Here is a 19,483-nt window from a genome sequence, read left to right as displayed (position 1 = left end):
TAGCATCGGACCTCACTGAACAAGCTGGGTGATGGAACAAGCTGATGCTTTAATTTGCTGAATTATTTTGCACATCTTGCCAGTGGTAACAACACAGGCAAAGTTTTCACATCCATTACACAACATGGTGAGCGTCAGTAGTTGAGGGATGAAGTCACATATGTCAACATACATTTGCATCAGAGAACAGTCTCTTCAATTTACTTTTATTTCTATTTCTATAATATGTGAAAACGAGAATATAAAATACCCCCCAATCTAACATCTCTCACAATACAAATGAAACTACAATGCTTTGTAGACTGCCCAAGAATTTGAACAGGGTACTGGGCTTAAGTATAACAGACCCAAATTCAAGCACACTGGGTGAAAAAGTCCATTGTAAAAATCTGAGTTTAAATAAATAGTTTCTCAATTTATATAAAACATAGTCAGACACCAAGAAACAAATTGTGGAAAAAAGCTAAATAAAGGAGAACATTGTTATGTTGTTTGCTGCAAAGACCTGGTTATAATCATTTTTGACATTTCTTTTTAAACTATAAAAATCAGAAAGGAATTTGGTTCCAGTAGATGGTGGCTCTCAAGCACAGCAATGTAAATCTCTCTCTTACACACACACACACACACACGCACACACACACGTCTATATATACATTACATATGCATACACATACATACACAAAGCTGTGTAAACCAACTATAAATAACTAATCTAAACTTATATACATTAAATACAGAAATTAAATGAGGTGGAATGAATACTAATGAATATACATAAATAAAAAGCACAACTAACTAAATCAACATCACAACATGAAGTGACTTCCAGTCCATAATGACTCCAGATTTTTGGTCTTAGGTATTACTTGAATGATTTCAAATCTTTTGTAGGAAAACCAGAATGACTGATGAATTAAATGTTTGCAATAAAAAATAAATAAATGTTTTTTATAACAAAGTTGATTAGGTAAAAAAAAAAATTAACATCTACAATTAATATATACATGTTATCTGTACAGTTATCTGTACAGAAAAACATTCATCATAGTAACAAACCAATTAGTGTAACAAACAGTTGTTACTGTTACGGACATAAAATACCAAATTGAACTAAATATGAGGTAATCTTTTCCCTCATATATTGTAGTGAAGCTCCGCTTTGAACATTGCTCCATTTGAACTCTTTCCTCCACCTTTGACACTTTCATGTACTGTGAATTCTCATGTGCTTTTTCAAGTTTGTTGTCTGACTCAATATTTTACCACATATGTTACACAAGTTTGGCTTCTCACCTGTGTGAATTCTCATGTGAACTCTGAATGCTGACGCGTCACTAAAGCTTTTCCCACAGGCGCTACAAGAATATGGTTTCTCACCTGTGTGAATTCTCATGTGAACTCTGAATGCTGACGCGTCACTAAAGCTTTTCCCACAGGCGCTACAAGAATATGGCTTCTCACCTGTGTGGATTCTCATGTGTGTTTTTAAGTGGATCAGCTGACGGAATCCTTTCTCACATGTGCTACACCGATAAGGTTTCTCACCTGTATGACTTCTCATGTGAGTTTTGAAGAACAGAATGCAATTGAATTTTTTTCCACACAGACTACAAGAATATGGATTCTCACCTTTGTGGATTCTCATGTGTGTTTTTAAGTGGCTCAGCTGACGGAATCCTTTCCCACATGTGCTACAGCAATAAGGTTTCTCACCTGTGTGGATTCTCATGTGAGTTTTGAAGCACACAATGTCACTGAATCTTTTTCCACAGCTGCTACAAAAATATGGCTTCTCACCTGTGTGGTTTCTCATATGAGTTTTCAAGCTGTCCATATCACTGAATTTTTTTCCACAGGTGTTACAAGAATGGGGCTTCTCACCTGTGTGGATTCTCATGTGCCTTTTCAAGTGTGCCCCCTGACTGAATGTTTTACCACATATTTTACACAAGTGTGGCTTCTCACCTGTGTGGATTCTCATGTGAACTCTGAATGCTGATGCGCCACTAAAGCTTTTCCCACAGGCGCTACAAGAATATGGCTTCTCACCTGTGTGGGTTCTAATGTGAGTTTTTAAGCCGTTCATCTGAATGAATCGTTTCCCACAGGTGCTACAAGAATAAGGTTTCTCACCTGTATGGACTCTTAGATGGTTAAGCAGTCTGTATTTATACTGAAAGGTTTTTCCACAAATCTCACATTTTACAGACTTTCTACTTGTGTCAGGCTTACACTGACTATATGACATGAGCTGGCTCTCTACTCCACTTTGCTTTCTCTGATTTCTCCTCTTTGTATTTGCATTTGTAATTGATCCTGAGTGCACATGCTCACTTTCTTCCTGGCCTTGGCTCCACTCTGGCTGAGGACAGTTGTTAGAAAGAAAGTCACTGCTTGGTTCAGGTTCCTCATGAGTAGAAGTCACCATACATTTATTAGTCTCTTCCTTTAGAAGAAGCCGCTCTCCCTCCTGACTGGTGCAGGGTTCCTCCAGCTCCTCTTTAAATTCTGGAGGCTTTCGATCCTCCTGATCCAGACTGGAGATCCTTTCATGGTTAGAGACCTGTTGGTCTGCAGGAACCTCTTCCTCCTTACAGATCTTTTGATCTGAAAAGTCTCAAGAGACAAAAACAAAAACATAAAATGAAAAAAAAAAAACAGAAACTCGAACATTAAAAAAACAAAACAAAACATCTCATCAACTATTAGAAATTCTCTATGAGCATGTCGCCCACGTACGCCAGTGTAATTCAAACAGTTATGCTAGTGATACTGACACTTAGATACACCGGAATAAATTGAAGTTTGGGGAGCTACATACAAATCAAAAGATCTTGCTGCATTTTCTTACATATTAATTTTGTACATTACTACAATGAATTTTAAATAAAACCCCTCAGATGCAGTTTAAGTGCAGACCTTCAGCTTCAATTCAGTAGGTTGAATGAAAACACGGCATAAAAATGTGAGAAAAAAAACCCATCATGTTCATTTCTAATACAGATGCTTGCTTTCTCCTTTTTAATACTCTACCAGGCCTTTACTGCAGTGACTTTCAGGTCTTGTTTGTTTGTAGGCCTTTCTGTCTCAAATTTAGCTTTCAACAATAGAAATGCATGCTCAACTTGGTCAACGCTTGAGGGTTGACGGACGTGCTGACGCGCCAAAAATCAAACCACCAATTTAGGACAACACAGCAACAAGATGCAACGACCCAGAGTCTCCATTTCAACTTGGGTCGAAAGTGCGGACTTCAAACTTTATACCAGTTTTTAAATTGTGTTGACAGGCCACGTAAAACAGACGTATGATAAAAAATACACACAATGTTTTTTTCTGAATAAAATAGTAGTGTTTACAGTGGGAAGAAACTGTAAAAACAGTGTTTTTTTAAGGACAGCGCTAGCAAACACTCCTTTTTATCTTGTGAGAGAAAAAGACAAAACACCCCTTTCCTTCCCCATTAGTGAAAAAATGTACCATGTTGACCAATCGAAAATGATGTGGCAACATGTGGCATTTTGTTGTTTGGGAAAAGGTGGAAGTTTTAGGAGTGACACCGGCGAGTCATAGCGAGCGAGCGAAAGAAAGCGAGAGAGCAAGTTTTGATGCGTGAGAGATTTGTGACATTTAGCATGTTTGGAGGGTATAGTTAGGGTGTAGTTTAGTCGTTGTGTTGTTTTGTGTCAGTTCTACGTCTTATGTGTGCATTTTTAGGTACATAGTACCATGTACTATAATATTTGCAAAACGTGTGCATAATTTTTAGAAATGTACAATTTCTATTTGCATTTTAAGTTTCGAAAATGATTTTTTTTAAACACGTTTGTGGTTTTTACAATAAAAAATATAACTTTTTTTCTACTGGGATTTTAGGTTTTTGGTCTCAATTGTCGTCAGTTGAAGCAGAATTTGAATTTTTTTTTGAAAACATGGACATGGCATCCTTTGGATTAATGAGGATGACTTGCTTGTTCTTAGTGCTCAGGTCAAAAACTTTCTTCTGTGATGGAATTTCCTATCAAACTGGCTGCTTAGGCGTCAAGTTTCTAACTCAACAATGCTCACATCCAGACGACGGGCTTTTCAGGGAAGGCCTTGCATCAGCTAGACAATATTAAACCATATACTGCATCTATTCCAACAACATGGCTTTGTATTAGTAGAGTCCAGGTGGTGAACTGGCCTGCCTGCAGACATGGCAAATGTTTCTTTCATCCACTGAAAATATTTTGCATGAAAGTGAAAAATATGAAAATGGAGACCCAGGACTGTTCAACAGCTAGAATCTTATATCAGAGAAAAATGGGAAGAAACTCAAAACAGCAGCTGCTCTCCTCAGGTCACTAACTGTTGTTAAAAGAAGACAGAAAACAGTGGTAACATGGCTCCGTCCTGACTTTTCTGTTGCTATCTTCAATTTCAAAATAAGCAAATGTTTTGTATATTTGTTTGTTTTGTTGTTTTTCTTCTACAATGTCCAATTGGGTTTAATTGGGTTTGTATCTGTAGAAATTTTATATCCATTAACAAATAAAGACAATCAGCATCATAATATGAACTCATTTTCAGGTTTCAACATTAACTAGACACAAGATTGTTTCTACTTTCTCAACCAACACACTTCGGCTTGTTCCTTTTAGTTTACATTATTCCTGTACCCCTGAAAATAAAGTTTAAGTTCTAATTAGAATCCTACATTAGTAATATTTGTTTGTCTCATCTATAGAGTATTCCAAACTTTTCATACTTTGTTGGTAAAATTATTTAGCACTAATTTCCTAGCAGCGGCTGTACTGTCCTGTGACAATTACACCCAGCTGTATTAGGAATTAGGTTAAAGAACTGTTTTGCTTTTTCGTTTAACTGTTGTTAGTTTTGCCATATTTGTGCCTTACCAACAGTGTTGGGTAGTAACGGAATACCCCGGGGTTCCCTTTACTACGGTTTGGAGCCACGGACCTGTTTCATATACGTGCGGAATAGTTTTCTATATGAGACCCAGCAAAAAGTGTAGCCGTACCTAATGTCCAACCTACTGATACTCATTTTACATTAAGATTTAAAAGTCTAGTTGGTACCTGTATGAGGAGTATCCTTCAGTAATACAGGGAGTGCAGAATTATTAGGCAAATTGTATTTTTGAGGAATAATTTTATTATTGAACAACAACCATGTTCTCAATGAACCCAAAAAACTCATTAATATCAAAGCTGAATGTTTTTGGAAGTAATTTTTAGTTTGTTTTTAGTTTTAGCTATTTTAGGGGGATATCTGCGTACTCCACCTCCACCTTGCTGGCGTCTGAGTCGGACTGGAGCTCTCTGCCCTTTACCAATCCAGCCACGGGCCCATCCATCTGGCCCATCAAGACTCACTCTCATTTCATCAGTCCATAAAACCTTAGAAAAATCAGTCTTGAGATATTTCTTGGCCCAGTCTTGACGTTTCAGCTTGTGTGTCTTGTTCAGTGGTGGTCGTCTTTCAGCCTTTCTTACCTTGGCCATGTCTCTGAGTATTGCACACCTTGTGCCTTTAGGCACTCCAGTGATGTTGCAGCTCTGAAATATGGCCAAACTGGTGGCAAGTGGCATCTTGGCAGCTGCACGCTTGACTTTTCTCAGTTCATGGGCAGTTATTTTGCACCTTGATTTTTCCACATGCTTCTTACGACCCTGTTGACTATTTTGAATGAAACGCTTGATTGTTTGATGATCACGCTTCAGAAGCTTTGCAATTTTGAGACTGCTGCATCCCTCTGCGAGATATCTCACAGTAAAAGTGATTTGACTTTTCTACCGAGGGAATTTACAGCAGTGATTATTACGGCTGTTTACATACCCCCACAAGCCGACACTGACCGTGCACTCAGGGAACTGTACAGGGCGATCAGCAGTGAGGAAACCGCACACCCAGAGGCAGCGTTTATCACAGCCGGAGACTTTAATAAGGGAAACCTGAAGAAAGTCTCACCAAAACTCCATCAACACATCCTTTTTAACACACGTGGAAACCGGCTACTCGACCACTGTTACACCTCTTTCCGGGATGCGTACAAAGCCCTCCCCCGCGCCCCATTCGGCCAATCAGATCACTGCTCCATCCTGCTCCTGCCCGCCTACAGGCAGAAGCTGAAACAGGAAGCTCCAACCCGGAGGGCGGTGCACTGTTGGACGGACCAATCGGAGTCTGCGCTGCGGGACTGTTTTGATCACGCGGACTGGGAAATGTTTCACGTGGCCGCCAGAGACATTGATGAATACACAGACTCTGTGCATTTATCAGGAAATGCGTGGAAGATGTCGTCCCATCCAGAACAGTTAAATCCTCCCCAAATCAAAAACCCTGGATTAACAGAGATGTTCGCGCGGCACGGAACACCGCCTTTGCCTCCGCGAACACATCGGACTACAAACACGCACATTACCAACTCCGGAAGACGATCAAAGCAGCCAAATGTGAGTACAGGGACAGGGTGGAGCAACAGTTTGACAACCCTCGGAGTATGTGGCAGGGACTAAACACGATCACAGACTTTAGAGGGAAAACCAGCACACCGCAGACCACGGCCTCTCTGTGTGAGGATCTAAACGTATTCTACGCTAGATTCGACGCAGCGAACACCATGAGACCGGACAGTGTGCGCACCGCGGATGACGTCAGTGCGCACACTGTGTCTGAGGAGGATGTGCGGAAGTGCTTCAGGAAGGTGAACGCGCGCAAAGCTACTGGTCCGGACGGGATTCCCGGCCGCGTCCTCAAGTCATGTGCGGCTCAGCTGGCTGGAGTGTTCACGCACATCTTCAACCTTTCCCTCTCTCTGTCTGTAGTCCCAGCCTGCTTCAAAATGGCCACCATCGTCCCTGTACCCAAATCCTCCACCATCTCCTCATTGAACGACTGGCGACCTGTAGCCCTGACCTCCATCGTAAGCAAATGCTTCGAGAAGCTGGTCAGGGACTTCATCTGCTCTGCACTACCCGACTCACTGGACCCTCTACAGTTTGCATACCGCCACAACAGGTCCACTGATGATGCCATAGCCCTGACACTACACACTGCCCTGTCACACCTGGAGAAGAGAGACACGTACAGTGGGGCAAAAAAGTATTTAGTCAGCCACCGATTGTGCAAGTTCCCCCACCTAAAATGATGACAGAGGTCAGTAATTTGCACCAGAGGTACACTTCAACTGTGAGAGACAGAATGTGAAAAAAAAAATCCATGAATTCACATGGTAGGATTTGTAAAGAATTTATTCGTAAATCAGGGTAGAAAATAAGTATTTGGTCAATAACAAAAATACAACTCAATACTTTGTAACATAACCTTTGTTGGCAATAACAGAGGTCAAACGTTTACTATAGGTCTTTACCAGGTTTGCACACACAGTAGCTGGTATTTTGGCCCATTCCTCCATGCAGATCTTCTCGAGAGCAGTGATGTTTTGGGGCTGTCGCCGAGCAACACGGACTTTCAACTCCCGCCACAGATTTTCTATGGGGTTGAGGTCTGGAGACTGGCTAGGCCACTCCAGGACTTTCAAATGCTTCTTACGGAGCCACTCCTTTGTTGCCCGGGCGGTGTGTTTTGGATCATTGTCATGTTGGAAGACCCAGCCTCGTTTCATCTTCAAAGTTCTCATTGATGGAAGGAGGTTTTGGCTCAAAATCTCACGATACATGGCCCCATTCATTCTGTCCTTAACACGGATCAGTCGTCCTGTCCCCTTGGCAGAAAAACAGCCCCATAGCATGATGTTTCCACCCCCATGCTTCACAGTAGGTATGGTGTTCTTGGGATGCAACTCAGTATTCTTCTTCCTCCAAACACGACGAGTTGAGTTTATACCAAAAAGTTCTACTTTGGTTTCATCTGACCACATGACATTCTCCCAATCCTCTGCTGTATCATCCATGTGCTCTCTGGCAAACTTCAGACGGGCCTGGACATGCACTGGCTTCAGCAGCGGAACACGTCTGGCACTGCGGGATTTGATTCCCTGCCGTTGTAGTGTGTTACTGATGGTGACCTTTGTTACTTTGGTCCCAGCTCTCTGCAGGTCATTCACCAGGTCCCCCCGTGTGGTTCTGGGATCTTTGCTCACCGTTCTCATGATCATTTTGACCCCACGGGATCAGATCTTGCGTGGAGCCCCAGATCAAGGGAGATTATCAGTGGTCTTGTATGTCTTCCATTTTCTGATGATTGCTCCCACAGTTGATTTTTTCACACCAAGCTGCTTGCCTATTGTAGATTCACTCTTCCCAGTCTGGTGCAGGTCTACAATACTTTTCCTGGTGTCCTTCGAAAGCTCTTTGGTCTTGGCCATGGCGGAGTTTGGAGTCTGACTGTTTGAGGCTGTGGACAGGTGTCTTTTATACAGATGATGAGTTCAAACAGGTGCCATTCATACAGGTAACGAGTGGGGGACAGAAAAGCTTCTTACAGAAGACGTTACAGGTCTGTGAGAGCCAGAGATTTTCCTTGTTTGAGGTGACCAAATACTTATTTTCCACCCTAATTTACGAATAAATTCTTTACAAATCCTACCATGTGGATTCATGGATTTTTTTTTTTCACATTCTGTCTCTCACAGTTGACGTGTACCTCTGGTGCAAATTACTGACCTCTGTCATCATTTTAAGTGGGGGAACTTGCACAATCGGTGGCTGACTAAATACTTTTTTGCCCCACTGTATGTGAGAATGCTGTTTGTAGATTACAGCTCAGCATTCAATACCATCGTTCCCTCGAAGCTGGACAGGAAACTGCAGGATCTAGGACTGAGCAGCTCCCTCTGCAGCTGGATCCTTAGCTTCCTGTCTGACAGATGCCAGGTGGTCAGACTGGGCAGCATCACCTCATCCCCCATCACACTGAACACTGGTGCTCCACAGGGGTGTGTACTGAGCCCTCTCCTGTACTCACTCTACACCTACGACTGCACAGCCACTAACAACTCCAACATCATTGTGAAGTTTGCGGACGACACTACAGTGGTGGGTCTTATCACCAACGGTGATGAGACGGCTTACAGGGAGGAGGTCAGCGCCCTGACCCACTGGTGTCAAGACAACCATCTCACCCTCAACGTCGCAAAGACAAAGGAGTTGATAGTGGACTTCCGGAGGTGCAGAGAAATACACACCCCCATCACCATCAACGGCGCTGCTGTGGAGAGAGTGAGCAGCTTCCGGTTCCTTGGAGTACATCTGGCTGAGGATCTTACGTGGTCAGTACACACAAACAAAACAGTGAAGAAGGCGCAGCAGCGCCTCTTCTTTCTCAGGAGACTGAAAAGATTCGGCATGAGCCCCCGCATCCTCAGGACCTTCTATCACTGTGCCATTGAGAGCATCCTCACTGGATGCATCACCACCTGGTATGGCAACAGCACCGCCTACAACTGCAAAGCTCTCCAGCGAGTAGTGCGGTGCTCTGAACGGATAATTGGAGGTGAGCTTCCCTCCCTCCAAGACATCTACAGGAAGCGCTGCCTGAGGAAAGCGGGGAGGATCATCAAGGACTCCAGTCACCCCAGCCATAAACTGTTCAGACTACTTCCATCAGGAAGGAGGTTCTGCAGCATCCGGTCCCGTACCAGCAGACTGAGAGACAGCTTTTTCCATCAGGCCATCAGACTGCTGAACACGTCATAGACACCTCAGCTTCACTACTGGAACTTTAACATTATGCACTCCATACTGTACAGTAACGCCACATTTTTGCACATGTCTCAACTCTGTATATTTTATATATTTTATTATTATTATTATTATTATTATTTTTTTTTTTTTTTTTACTATTTAATTTGTAAAAATGTGTATACACACACACACACACACACACACACACACACACACACACACACACGTAGGAAAATATTTAGTATACACATCCAGAAATGCATACACTATTATACATTGTACATATATTTATTAGTTTCAGGTTGGCCATTCTTTTATTTTGCTCGTTTGTGTTGTTGTGTTTGCACATCTCTGTTGCTTGTGGGGCTCACACACAAGAATTTCACTCGCATGTGCTGTGCCAGTGTGCCTGCACATGTGGTGTGACAATAAAAGTGATTTGATTTGATTTCTGAGCCTGTCAAGTCCTTCTTTTGACCCATTTTGCCAAAGGAAAGGACGTTGCCTAATAATTATGCACACCTGATATAGTGTGTTGATGTCATTAGACCACACCCCTTCTCATTACAGAGATGCACATCACCTAATATGCTTAATTGGTAGTAGGCTTTCGAGCCTATACAGCTTGGAGTAAGACAACATGCATGAAGAGGATGATGTGGACAAAATACTCATTTGCCTAATAATTCTGAACTCCCTGTAGTAATAAATCACACAGCAATTCATGTAGTTGTAAAAAGCATGTGAATATATTAAGTAATCCAAAGTATCCAGAATACATTACACTCACTGAGTAACGAGTTCTGAATACATTACAAAATACATATATTCTGTAATACATTTTAAAAGTAACTTTTCCAACGCTGCCTACTATTAGCAAACTTGCGAGCCACATGCTATGAAGCAAATCTATGGTCTACAGCAGGGGTGCTCAATCCCAGTCCTTGAGAGCTACTGTCCTGCAGCTTTTAGATGCATCCTTGTTCCGACACAGCTGAATCAAATGAATGGCTTGTTATCAGGCCTTTTCCAAACTTGATGGCATGCTGAAGAGGTAATCAAACATTTGATTCAGCTGTGTTGGAGTAGGGATGCATCTAAAAGCTGCAGGACAGTAGCTCTCGAGGACTGGGATTGAGCACCCCTGGTCTACAGTGACCCCTTGTAGACATTGTGAGACATCGTTTCTGCTTCCAGAAAACCACAATTTGTGGGACTGTCAACTGCTCCTAAAAGATAACTGAGCAACAATAACAGATATTAAGGCGCCTTTTCCTTCTTCCCAGTGCAGACATCACTGATGCTTCACTCATTCCTGCCTTCCTGATAGTTTCACATACCTTTGCTTTGTATCTGTATTTCAGGTTTCCAGATGGTATCCAGCAGTCTGAGCCTCTCCTGCCCGGTCCAGACCATGATGTGTTCAAACTCGTGACTGGTGCAGAGTTCCTCCTGTTCCTCCTTAATCTGAGGAGGCTCTGGGTCCTCCTGCTTCAGACTGGAGCTCCTCTCCTGGTTACAGACCTGTTGGTCTGCGAGAACCTCCTCATCCTTACTCTTCATTCTGTTTTGAGAATTCTTGAAAAGAGACAAGTGATGACGGGAGAAATTAAAAATGAACAAATGTGACAAATGTTTCAAGAGCAAAAGTAATTATATCACTAGAAAAATTTGCATTTCTTGCGAAAATGCAGTGTGGATGCTTTAAAGCTGAAGCTGTATGCAAAAACTAGCTGAAAAAGCTGAAAAGTTGCAGAAATTGTAAAAACTTTGCAGAAGTAAAGGAACTTTGCTAAAATGTAATAACTTAGCAGAACTGCAATATCTTAGAGGAAACATAATACTTGGCAGAAATACAATAGCATAGCAGAACTTAGCAGAAATATTGTAACTTACCAGAAACATGATAACTTCTCAAAAATACAAGAATTTAGGAGAAATAGTATAAGATAACAGAAAGAATATATTTATCCAAAAATACTTAAACATTACTGAAACACTATGATTTAGAAAAATAGTACAACATAGCAGAAATACTGTGTTTTACCAGAGACACTGTGATGAACTATGAATATTGTAATTTTAAATTAATAGTATGTTTTAGCACAAATACTATAATTTGGAAAAAATACTATGTTTCAGCACAAATACTCTGGTTTAGCACAAATATTATAACATAGCAGAAATACAATTATATAGCAGAAGTGCTATATTTAGAAAGAAAAATATAATATAGTAGAAATACTATGATTTAGCAGAAATACTGTAATCAGGACATATATTGTAACATGACAGAAATTCCTCCACTTAGTAGTAATACTTTAACATAACACAAATGTTATGATTTGGCACAAAAATCACGATTTGTCAAAAATACTATGATTTAGCAAAATACTATGATTGAGCAGAAGTACTAAGATGTAATAAAAGAACCTTGATTTAACAGAAATACAATTATGGAGGAGTAATACTTTAAAATGGGAGAACTATTGATACACACACACACATACACAGAGCCTAAAGGGAAGAGTATTTGTGCCATGGAGTGTTAACAAGAATGTGAGGTCCATATTAGAAAAGCTGGTAAAATCATAAAAGTTTGCCGAATTGTAATAAATGATGAATATGAATTACTGGTCTGTGATAGTGTATTAATTTGTAGGGGAAAAAAACATGTTAACCAAGGTGGAATCGAACCCACAACCTTTGGTTTGCGGACCCGTGTCATTACCAACTGCGCCACTGGGAAAGAGAGCGGGTGCCTTGAAAAACAGGGTGATGAGCAGTCAGAATTAGATTGCGGTGAGAGGCGAAAAATGCCGTTTTCTGGAGTTACAAAACGTCATGTAACTCAAAAACTAGGTGGACTAGAAGCATAATTCTTGTACTGGGTGAATCAGCGGACTTTGGTGTACTTTGACCGCGATTTTCATTGCTCTCTGTACATCCGTCGCTGAGATATGACGAGAGAAGGAACGGCAGACCTCAGATATGATTGGCTGGCTGGGAAGCCGTGCAGGCCCTGATATGTGCATTTGAATGTCTGAGTCCTCACAGAGGATTGGCTGCCTGGCAGAAATATATAGAAATAGTATGATTAAGCATAAATACTACATTTAGTAGAAATACTATATTAAGCACAAATCCTATAAAAAGCAGAAATACTGTACTATGATTTGGTAGAAAAACTATAATTAATCAGAAATACTATATTTGGCAGAAACACTATATTTAGCACAAATCTTATAAAATAGCAGAAATAGTATGATTTAGCACAATAGTAATAAGTTAAACAGAAAAATTGGAAAAGCAAAATGGACAGCTGAAAAAATGCTGAACATGCTGAGGGTCCCTCAAATATACTTGTTAAATGAAAAAAATCAGCAAAAAAATATATAACAGCCACACAATCACAAATATGTACACATAAGGAAACACACATGCACAGAGAGAGACACACACAAGATCCAATTCAGTAAACCAGTCTAAATATATTGAATTTTAATCTTACAATGAGATCATCCCATTAAAAGGATTTCTCTCTCTCTCTGTCTCACACACACACACACACACACACACACACACACACACACACACACACACACACACACACACACACACACACACACACACACACACACACACACACACACAGGGAGAGAGAAGTAAGTTTCCAGCTCAGTCAAGCAGGCTGGGAGCTGCAAAATTTGAATCCACCAATCAGAGAGGCGGTGTACTTTTCCCCGCCAAAACAGGTGCACGCAGCACAGAGAGACACAGGATTTTTGCAGTCTATTTCTCATAGTGACGACTCCCCTCAAACAAATGACCATAATTTCCTAACCGTAGGGGCTAGAGCGGTCATTCTTACATCGTTCTGCTCAGAAGAGATGGGGGAATCTTCCAGTGTTGACAATTTATCATTAAAATATGAATTATTAAAGATTTTTGACTTGTAATGCACCATAACTGAGTAGAGCAAAGCAAAAACTGCCTTGACTTGCCTTCAAAAAACGCTTTGTAACTCTAAATCTATTTGGAGTATCGATATCATTCTTTCACCGTAAGAGACAGCAGGCTTTGGCGAACAGTCATGGAAATTTTCAGGTCTCTGTGGAAATCCAACAAAAAGTTATGACGAGAGAAAAAAGTGGTTCATTTCCAGAGTTTGAAATCTGAGCGAAGGACGAATTTCCTACCCTCAAACGAGTCCAACTCATTTCAGAACGGTAATAGGTGAGAAAGAAATTCTTTAATTGTGAGTGTCAGGAGTGTCTGAAGATATACTGGGACAAGCCTCATGTCTTAACTTTGCTTCATTAAGGAGATATGACGATTCGAATATGCCTCTCATTATAGAAATCAAGCGGTGATTTTGAACAAACTCTCCATTGACTTTCTATGGAGAGTTTTGCGACTTTGTGTTGGTCTGAGGAGATTTGCAAAAATTCTATAAATTCCACAACAATGATAGTGACATTTTCAGAAAGCCAGCAAAAATACCTACGTTTTGTTGTATAATTTGTGGAAGTTGAGTGAAATTTGAGCAAGTAGCAAGAAGTTGTTCGGACATGAAGAGAAGACTGCGAAACCTTCAGTGGCACACTGGAAGCCAAGTGCATAGCAACCATAACAACGCATGTATTTTGTGAAAAATCACAATTTTGCAACTCAAAACTTTAAGAGGCATAAAAGTAAAACAGTAAAAGATTTGAAAAAGCTGATTTATACCTGAATGGCCCAATAATTTGAGAACATTTTAAAGTTTGAATGGTTGTTCTACGTGAAAATATGAAGAAGTAGTTAAGTTTTAGCAGAATTGCAGAAGTTTCCTATTCATTTCAAATTAAAGGAAAAAAGCTTAATATTTTAAAAAGTATAATAGTGAAAAATACCAAAAGACATAGCCGTCATTAGCAGAAATAGCAGAATAGTTTAAAATTTGAACGGTGAAAATCGGCTGAAAATTGTGGAAGTAGATCCACGGCGAAAAGTGTACAGAAACACCAAGAAGGAACTCAATAGTGTGGATGCTTATTTAGATGGAGAATTTTAGAGTGTTTTTCACCACCTGACTATGATCGGAGTCCAAATTTCAAATTAAAGGCTGTTTCACTTTGTTTGCTGATTTGTGCTTAAAGCTGCAACACCTACCAGTATTTTGTTTTGTTTTTCATTATTTTCAAACTACGAAATAATTGCAGTAAAAATAATGAATTAATATCATGTAAATTATTTAAACGGTACTTAAGATGGTGGTTAACACTGTTGCCTCACAGCAAGAAGATTCTTAATTCGACTCAGGAGTTTGCATGTTCTGCTCCTCAGTGTGTCGGTTCTCTCTGGGTACTCCAGCTAGGGCTGCCCCAAACGATTATTTTTGAGATAGTCAACTAATCACATCATGCATCCATTGTTGTAAAACGTACAGCTTATTGCACCAGTATGCACCTGCTCTTATATAACTATCATTAGCTTACAGCTTAAAGTGTTTAACGTATGTGCTCACTAAAAATAAAGACAAGATGATAGTTCATTAAACTTTTAATTAAATTTGCAGATTAAACACCACCGAGACAATCAATTCAGCAGTCTGCTCTTTGCTCCCTCAAATATAACAGGACATTGGAGTAAATTCTCAATCATCTCACATTTCTGTTCAGTTTTCTGTTTATTCAGCTGTGTGAAAACTGTAACTTTAATCTCAGCCAAACTGATGCACTCAGGAAACAATAAAACACTGAAAAAGCCAGATAATAACATTTATAAACTAAGTCACTTATATAACTAACCCTATAGATGAAAGCACATAACATTTTATTTTCAAAAGCAAATAACAAGCTTATAGAGCAGTAGTTTTCGGTTTTCAACAAAAGCATGCAATTTACTTTGTGTACAGTCAAATGGAGTTGAGTCAACTAGTGCCACCCGTGGCAAGGTGCCATAGCCTACAGCCAGATCAACTTGTGACACAGACATCTGCAGCACAATACATTTGTAACTTTCAATTTTTTCTGTTTTTGTGTCTTGCAAATAAACCTTATATTATATAATTATATTATGCATTTATTTTTGGCCTACATCAGTAGAAAATGACAAATTATATACACAAAGTTATTGAAATCACCAGTCCTGTTGATTATCATGATTTTAATTTTCTTTCCCATAACAAAGAAATACGTCTTGAACAAATATATGACACATTAATATTTCACATCCTGTTATCATAGCCTGCCTGTGTAGAGAATACATTAACATGGCAAATGTATTTTGCATGAAACAAATTCAAACGAGGTGCAGATGTGTGTCACAAGTTAATCTGACTGTAGGCTTTAGGCACTTGACCACAGGTGGCGCTAGTTGACTCAATTTGAGTGAACATAAAGTAAACTGCACGTTTTAGTTGTGCAGCGAAAACGCTGAAATCGGAGTAATAACACGTACAAGGGGAACAATAACGAAGACAAGATTCTCCCGATCGTTTACTCTTGCTGTCCTGTGAACAACATCGGCGTGGTGTTAATTGTTTGCCGTTTTCGCGATCGCCTCGCGCACGAGAATATCACCAGGTAAACTCGCGACATTTTTAAACATTTTGTTGTTAAAGAGCAACAAGACTGAGGGAGTGTGTTTGAGGTAACCTTATAAATGTCACGGATGACACATTTGGTGTTTATTTGCTGTTTTGTCGGTAGCGGCTACTGAAAAGCAAGTCTACCACACATCTGTTCGGCCAACGCCAGTTAATCCGGAACACTGGCCGCGAAGGATTTCACTCGCAGAAAAGGCTCATCGATGGTGGCTGGGATCGCGGCACGATCATCAGCCATTGCAGCCCAAGGCTCAGGGAAACGAGCCCGCCAGCCCTTTATAGTGGCCGAGCCCACTGGCGATAAGGAAAGGTAGCTCGTCATAGAGGACTCACGCTCGGGGAGACGTTTTTATGGTCGACTTAATAATGGAATAATGGCATGCATTTATATAGCGCTTTTCGAGACCCTCAAAGCGCGTTACAATCCCACTATTCGGTTCTATACTTAGGCTCCCAGAAGAGCCTCGAGAACCCTGGCGCTGTCTTTGCATACCTCCACAATGCTATGTTATTTAATCTTTTAAAAAAGGAGATTTCCTGCGTACGACCAGAAAGAGCTCAAGTACCGCGCGTTCCACAGTTTTAAAATAAATAACCTATAACATCTGCACGGCAACCACGTGGTGCGAGTTGAAGGTTTCTCTCACAGATTCTTTCGTCCGCGTGTTTAATACTAAAATCTTACCGTTTAAATCAAAGGGACGCACTTATGTGATGAGCTGCTGGTTGAATTTAGTCTGCGCTGATGGTTGATCTCACCCTGGTCGATTGTTTCTTAACCTCCGAGCAGATTTCTACCTTGAAAAACTCTCAAACCACTGTTGTTTGTTTGTTGTTGCGTTTGAGTGACGTCATTTCCGCTATACTTCTTCTATTAGAATTTCGAGTAGAACTGGCGCACTGCTGCCCTCGGGTCATTCGTAGTCCAAATAAAAGTCCTTCCAAACAGTCCAGTGCTTTGCAGAAACCCGAATAAAGAATTTTAGTTCCCCAGTGATCCAAGCCAAGTATTGACTTAAACCATAGGTGTCAAACTCTGGCCTGTGGGCCAAATTTGGCCCGCAGCCTAATTACATTTGGCCCGCGAAGCCATACCAAATTACTATTAGAGCTGGCCTACTGGTATTATACAGCTAATATATATATTGTTTAGTATTAAGCTTTGCTTGTTCCACATTCAGTTTTTCAGCAAAACGTGTTTGAGTCCATAAGAAAAGATTCATTCTTATATCTGGAGGAATAAATATATTTCAATAAATATTAACGTTAGCCTGCGACATTGTTTCAGTTTTGAATTTTGGCCCACTGTGTATTTGAGTTTGACACCCCTGACTTAAACAGTCTGCAGCACAACTGGAACAGACTGTCTAAACATGTAAAGTAATGACACCCATTCTTTTCATTCTGTTATTGCTTTTGCCACATGCTGGGGTTTGTTTTTTTTTTTTTTTGATGATGGATCCATATTCAGAAGACCAAGTGCTTATTAAATTAAATTACATTTTATTTACATAGTGCCAAATCACAACAACAGTCACCTCAAGGCCCCCCAGGTTCTCCAGCCTTTAGATTGATTTTAGTGTCATCTTCATTAACTGAAGTTTCTGTATGCTTCCTTATCATTTCATTCATTTTCCTCACTCCTTAATACATATCTGAGCTCCTAGTTTGAGCAGATGACAAACTTGACACCAAGTTTGTCATCTGCAAACTTGGTGTCAAGTTTGGATTTAGTCCATAAATGATTGAAAACCAACAACAAGGCTACAACAAGACAGCAGCAATGTGTAGGCCTGTACTAAAAAAGGGAAAACAGTCATCCTGGGTCATCCATATGCCAAACAGTAGATAACACATGAGGATCCTACTTACCACCCTTTAACAGTTATACAGAGTGAGGAATTGCCAGGGGAAATGAATCCGGTCTGCAATACAGCCTGTAATCTTTGCCACCCTGAACACGAATAAGTGGACCAAAGCACCACTATAACAACCTCTGATTAACAGGTAAGGGAGAGGTGAATGTTCATGCTGCATTCACTGACACATGTATGGACCAACCTCCACCAAATCTACCCCACTACAAGTGGTAAACATGGCCCTGTCCTGACTTTTCTGTTGCTGTATTCCATTTCAAAGTAAGCAAATGTTTTTGTATGTTTGTTTGTTTTGTGGCACAAGTTCCCATTTTCTTCTACAATGTTACAGCTGTACCATACATTTTATTTCCGTTAACAAATGAAGCCAATCAACATCATAATATGATCTCATTTTCAGATTTTAACATTCATTGCACTCAAGGCTGTTCATGTGTCTTCTCTGTCCAAAATGTGTTAAACAAATGTGAACATGGTTTGAAAAAGGAGTGAAAGAAGCGATCTATGTCCACTTTGAACAGAGGTGGTGGCTTACGACACCAACTGTCTGCCATCTATAATCCAGAGATTATATCTTTGAGATCCTTTCCCAGATGCCTTAACGCCCACTCACATTCACTCACAGCCTTTTGACCCCCTTGGCTCATGTGATTAGGTAAAATGGTAAATGGTAAATGGCCTGTATTTATATAGCGCTTTACTAGTCCCTAAGGACCCCAAAGCGCTTTACATATCCAGTCATCCACCCATTCACACAGGTAGAGGATCACTAGGAGGACCAGACATCAGCTAGTTCCTTTTAGTTTTAATCATTTAAATTTGTGGCGCTTGGACCTTAAATTCTTCCTGTACCACTGAAAATACACTTCAAAGCTTTAATTAAAATCTTAGTAATATTAGTAATATTTGTTTATTTATTTTATTAAGACCATGAAAGTTTCACATACCTTTTCTGTGTATCTTCATTTCAGATGGTATCCAGCACTCTGAGCCTCTCCTGCCCGGTCCAGACGATGACACTGTTTTGAAAAGTCTCGACAAACAAATAGACACAAGTGATAATGGGAAAAATTAAAAATGAACAAATGTGACAAATATTTCAAGAGCACTGTCCAAGTGACTCAAGTACTGACACTTTTATTGGAAAAGTTAAAAGTAGAAAACATTCACGTAGCTGCTGCCAGTTTCACAGTTGTGTAACTGTCTTTTTAACCAGCAACAGGGAAAACCAAAAGTAAATATATAATTAAAATGTGTATTGGATGGAGAATTTTAGGGTGTTTCTCACCATGTCACTATGATCTGAGTCCATATTTCAAATTAAAAGCTGTTTCGCTTTATTGTTTGTGACAATTGCCCGC

At 40.2% G+C, this 19,483-nt stretch overlaps 1 protein-coding gene and 1 long non-coding RNA gene across 2 annotated transcripts; one reads left to right on the top strand and one right to left on the bottom strand.

The window, feature by feature from the left end:
- Positions 1-29: 29 nt before the first annotated feature.
- LOC113010256 (uncharacterized) lies at positions 30-17,092 on the bottom strand. Its single transcript, XM_026149251.2, has 3 exons — positions 16,931-17,092; positions 10,994-11,231; positions 30-2,619 (listed from the first exon to the last, which is right to left on the bottom strand). The coding sequence occupies exons 2-3, from the start codon at positions 11,214-11,216 to the stop codon at positions 1,208-1,210; spliced, it is 1,635 nt and encodes a 544-aa protein (XP_026005036.2). The 5' UTR covers positions 11,217-11,231; positions 16,931-17,092; the 3' UTR covers positions 30-1,207.
- LOC145421841 (uncharacterized) lies at positions 17,081-19,217 on the top strand. The gene is made up of 2 exons (XR_013903199.1): positions 17,081-18,383; positions 19,094-19,217. It is a non-coding gene; the product is annotated as an uncharacterized LOC145421841 (long non-coding RNA).
- The last annotated feature ends 266 nt before the right edge of the window (positions 19,218-19,483 follow it).

This window comes from Astatotilapia calliptera, chromosome 18, assembly GCF_964374335.1.
Source record: "Astatotilapia calliptera chromosome 18, fAstCal68.1, whole genome shotgun sequence".
Taxonomy (NCBI): Eukaryota; Metazoa; Chordata; class Actinopteri; order Cichliformes; family Cichlidae; genus Astatotilapia; species Astatotilapia calliptera.
This window is presented reverse-complemented; position numbering and strand designations above follow the sequence as displayed.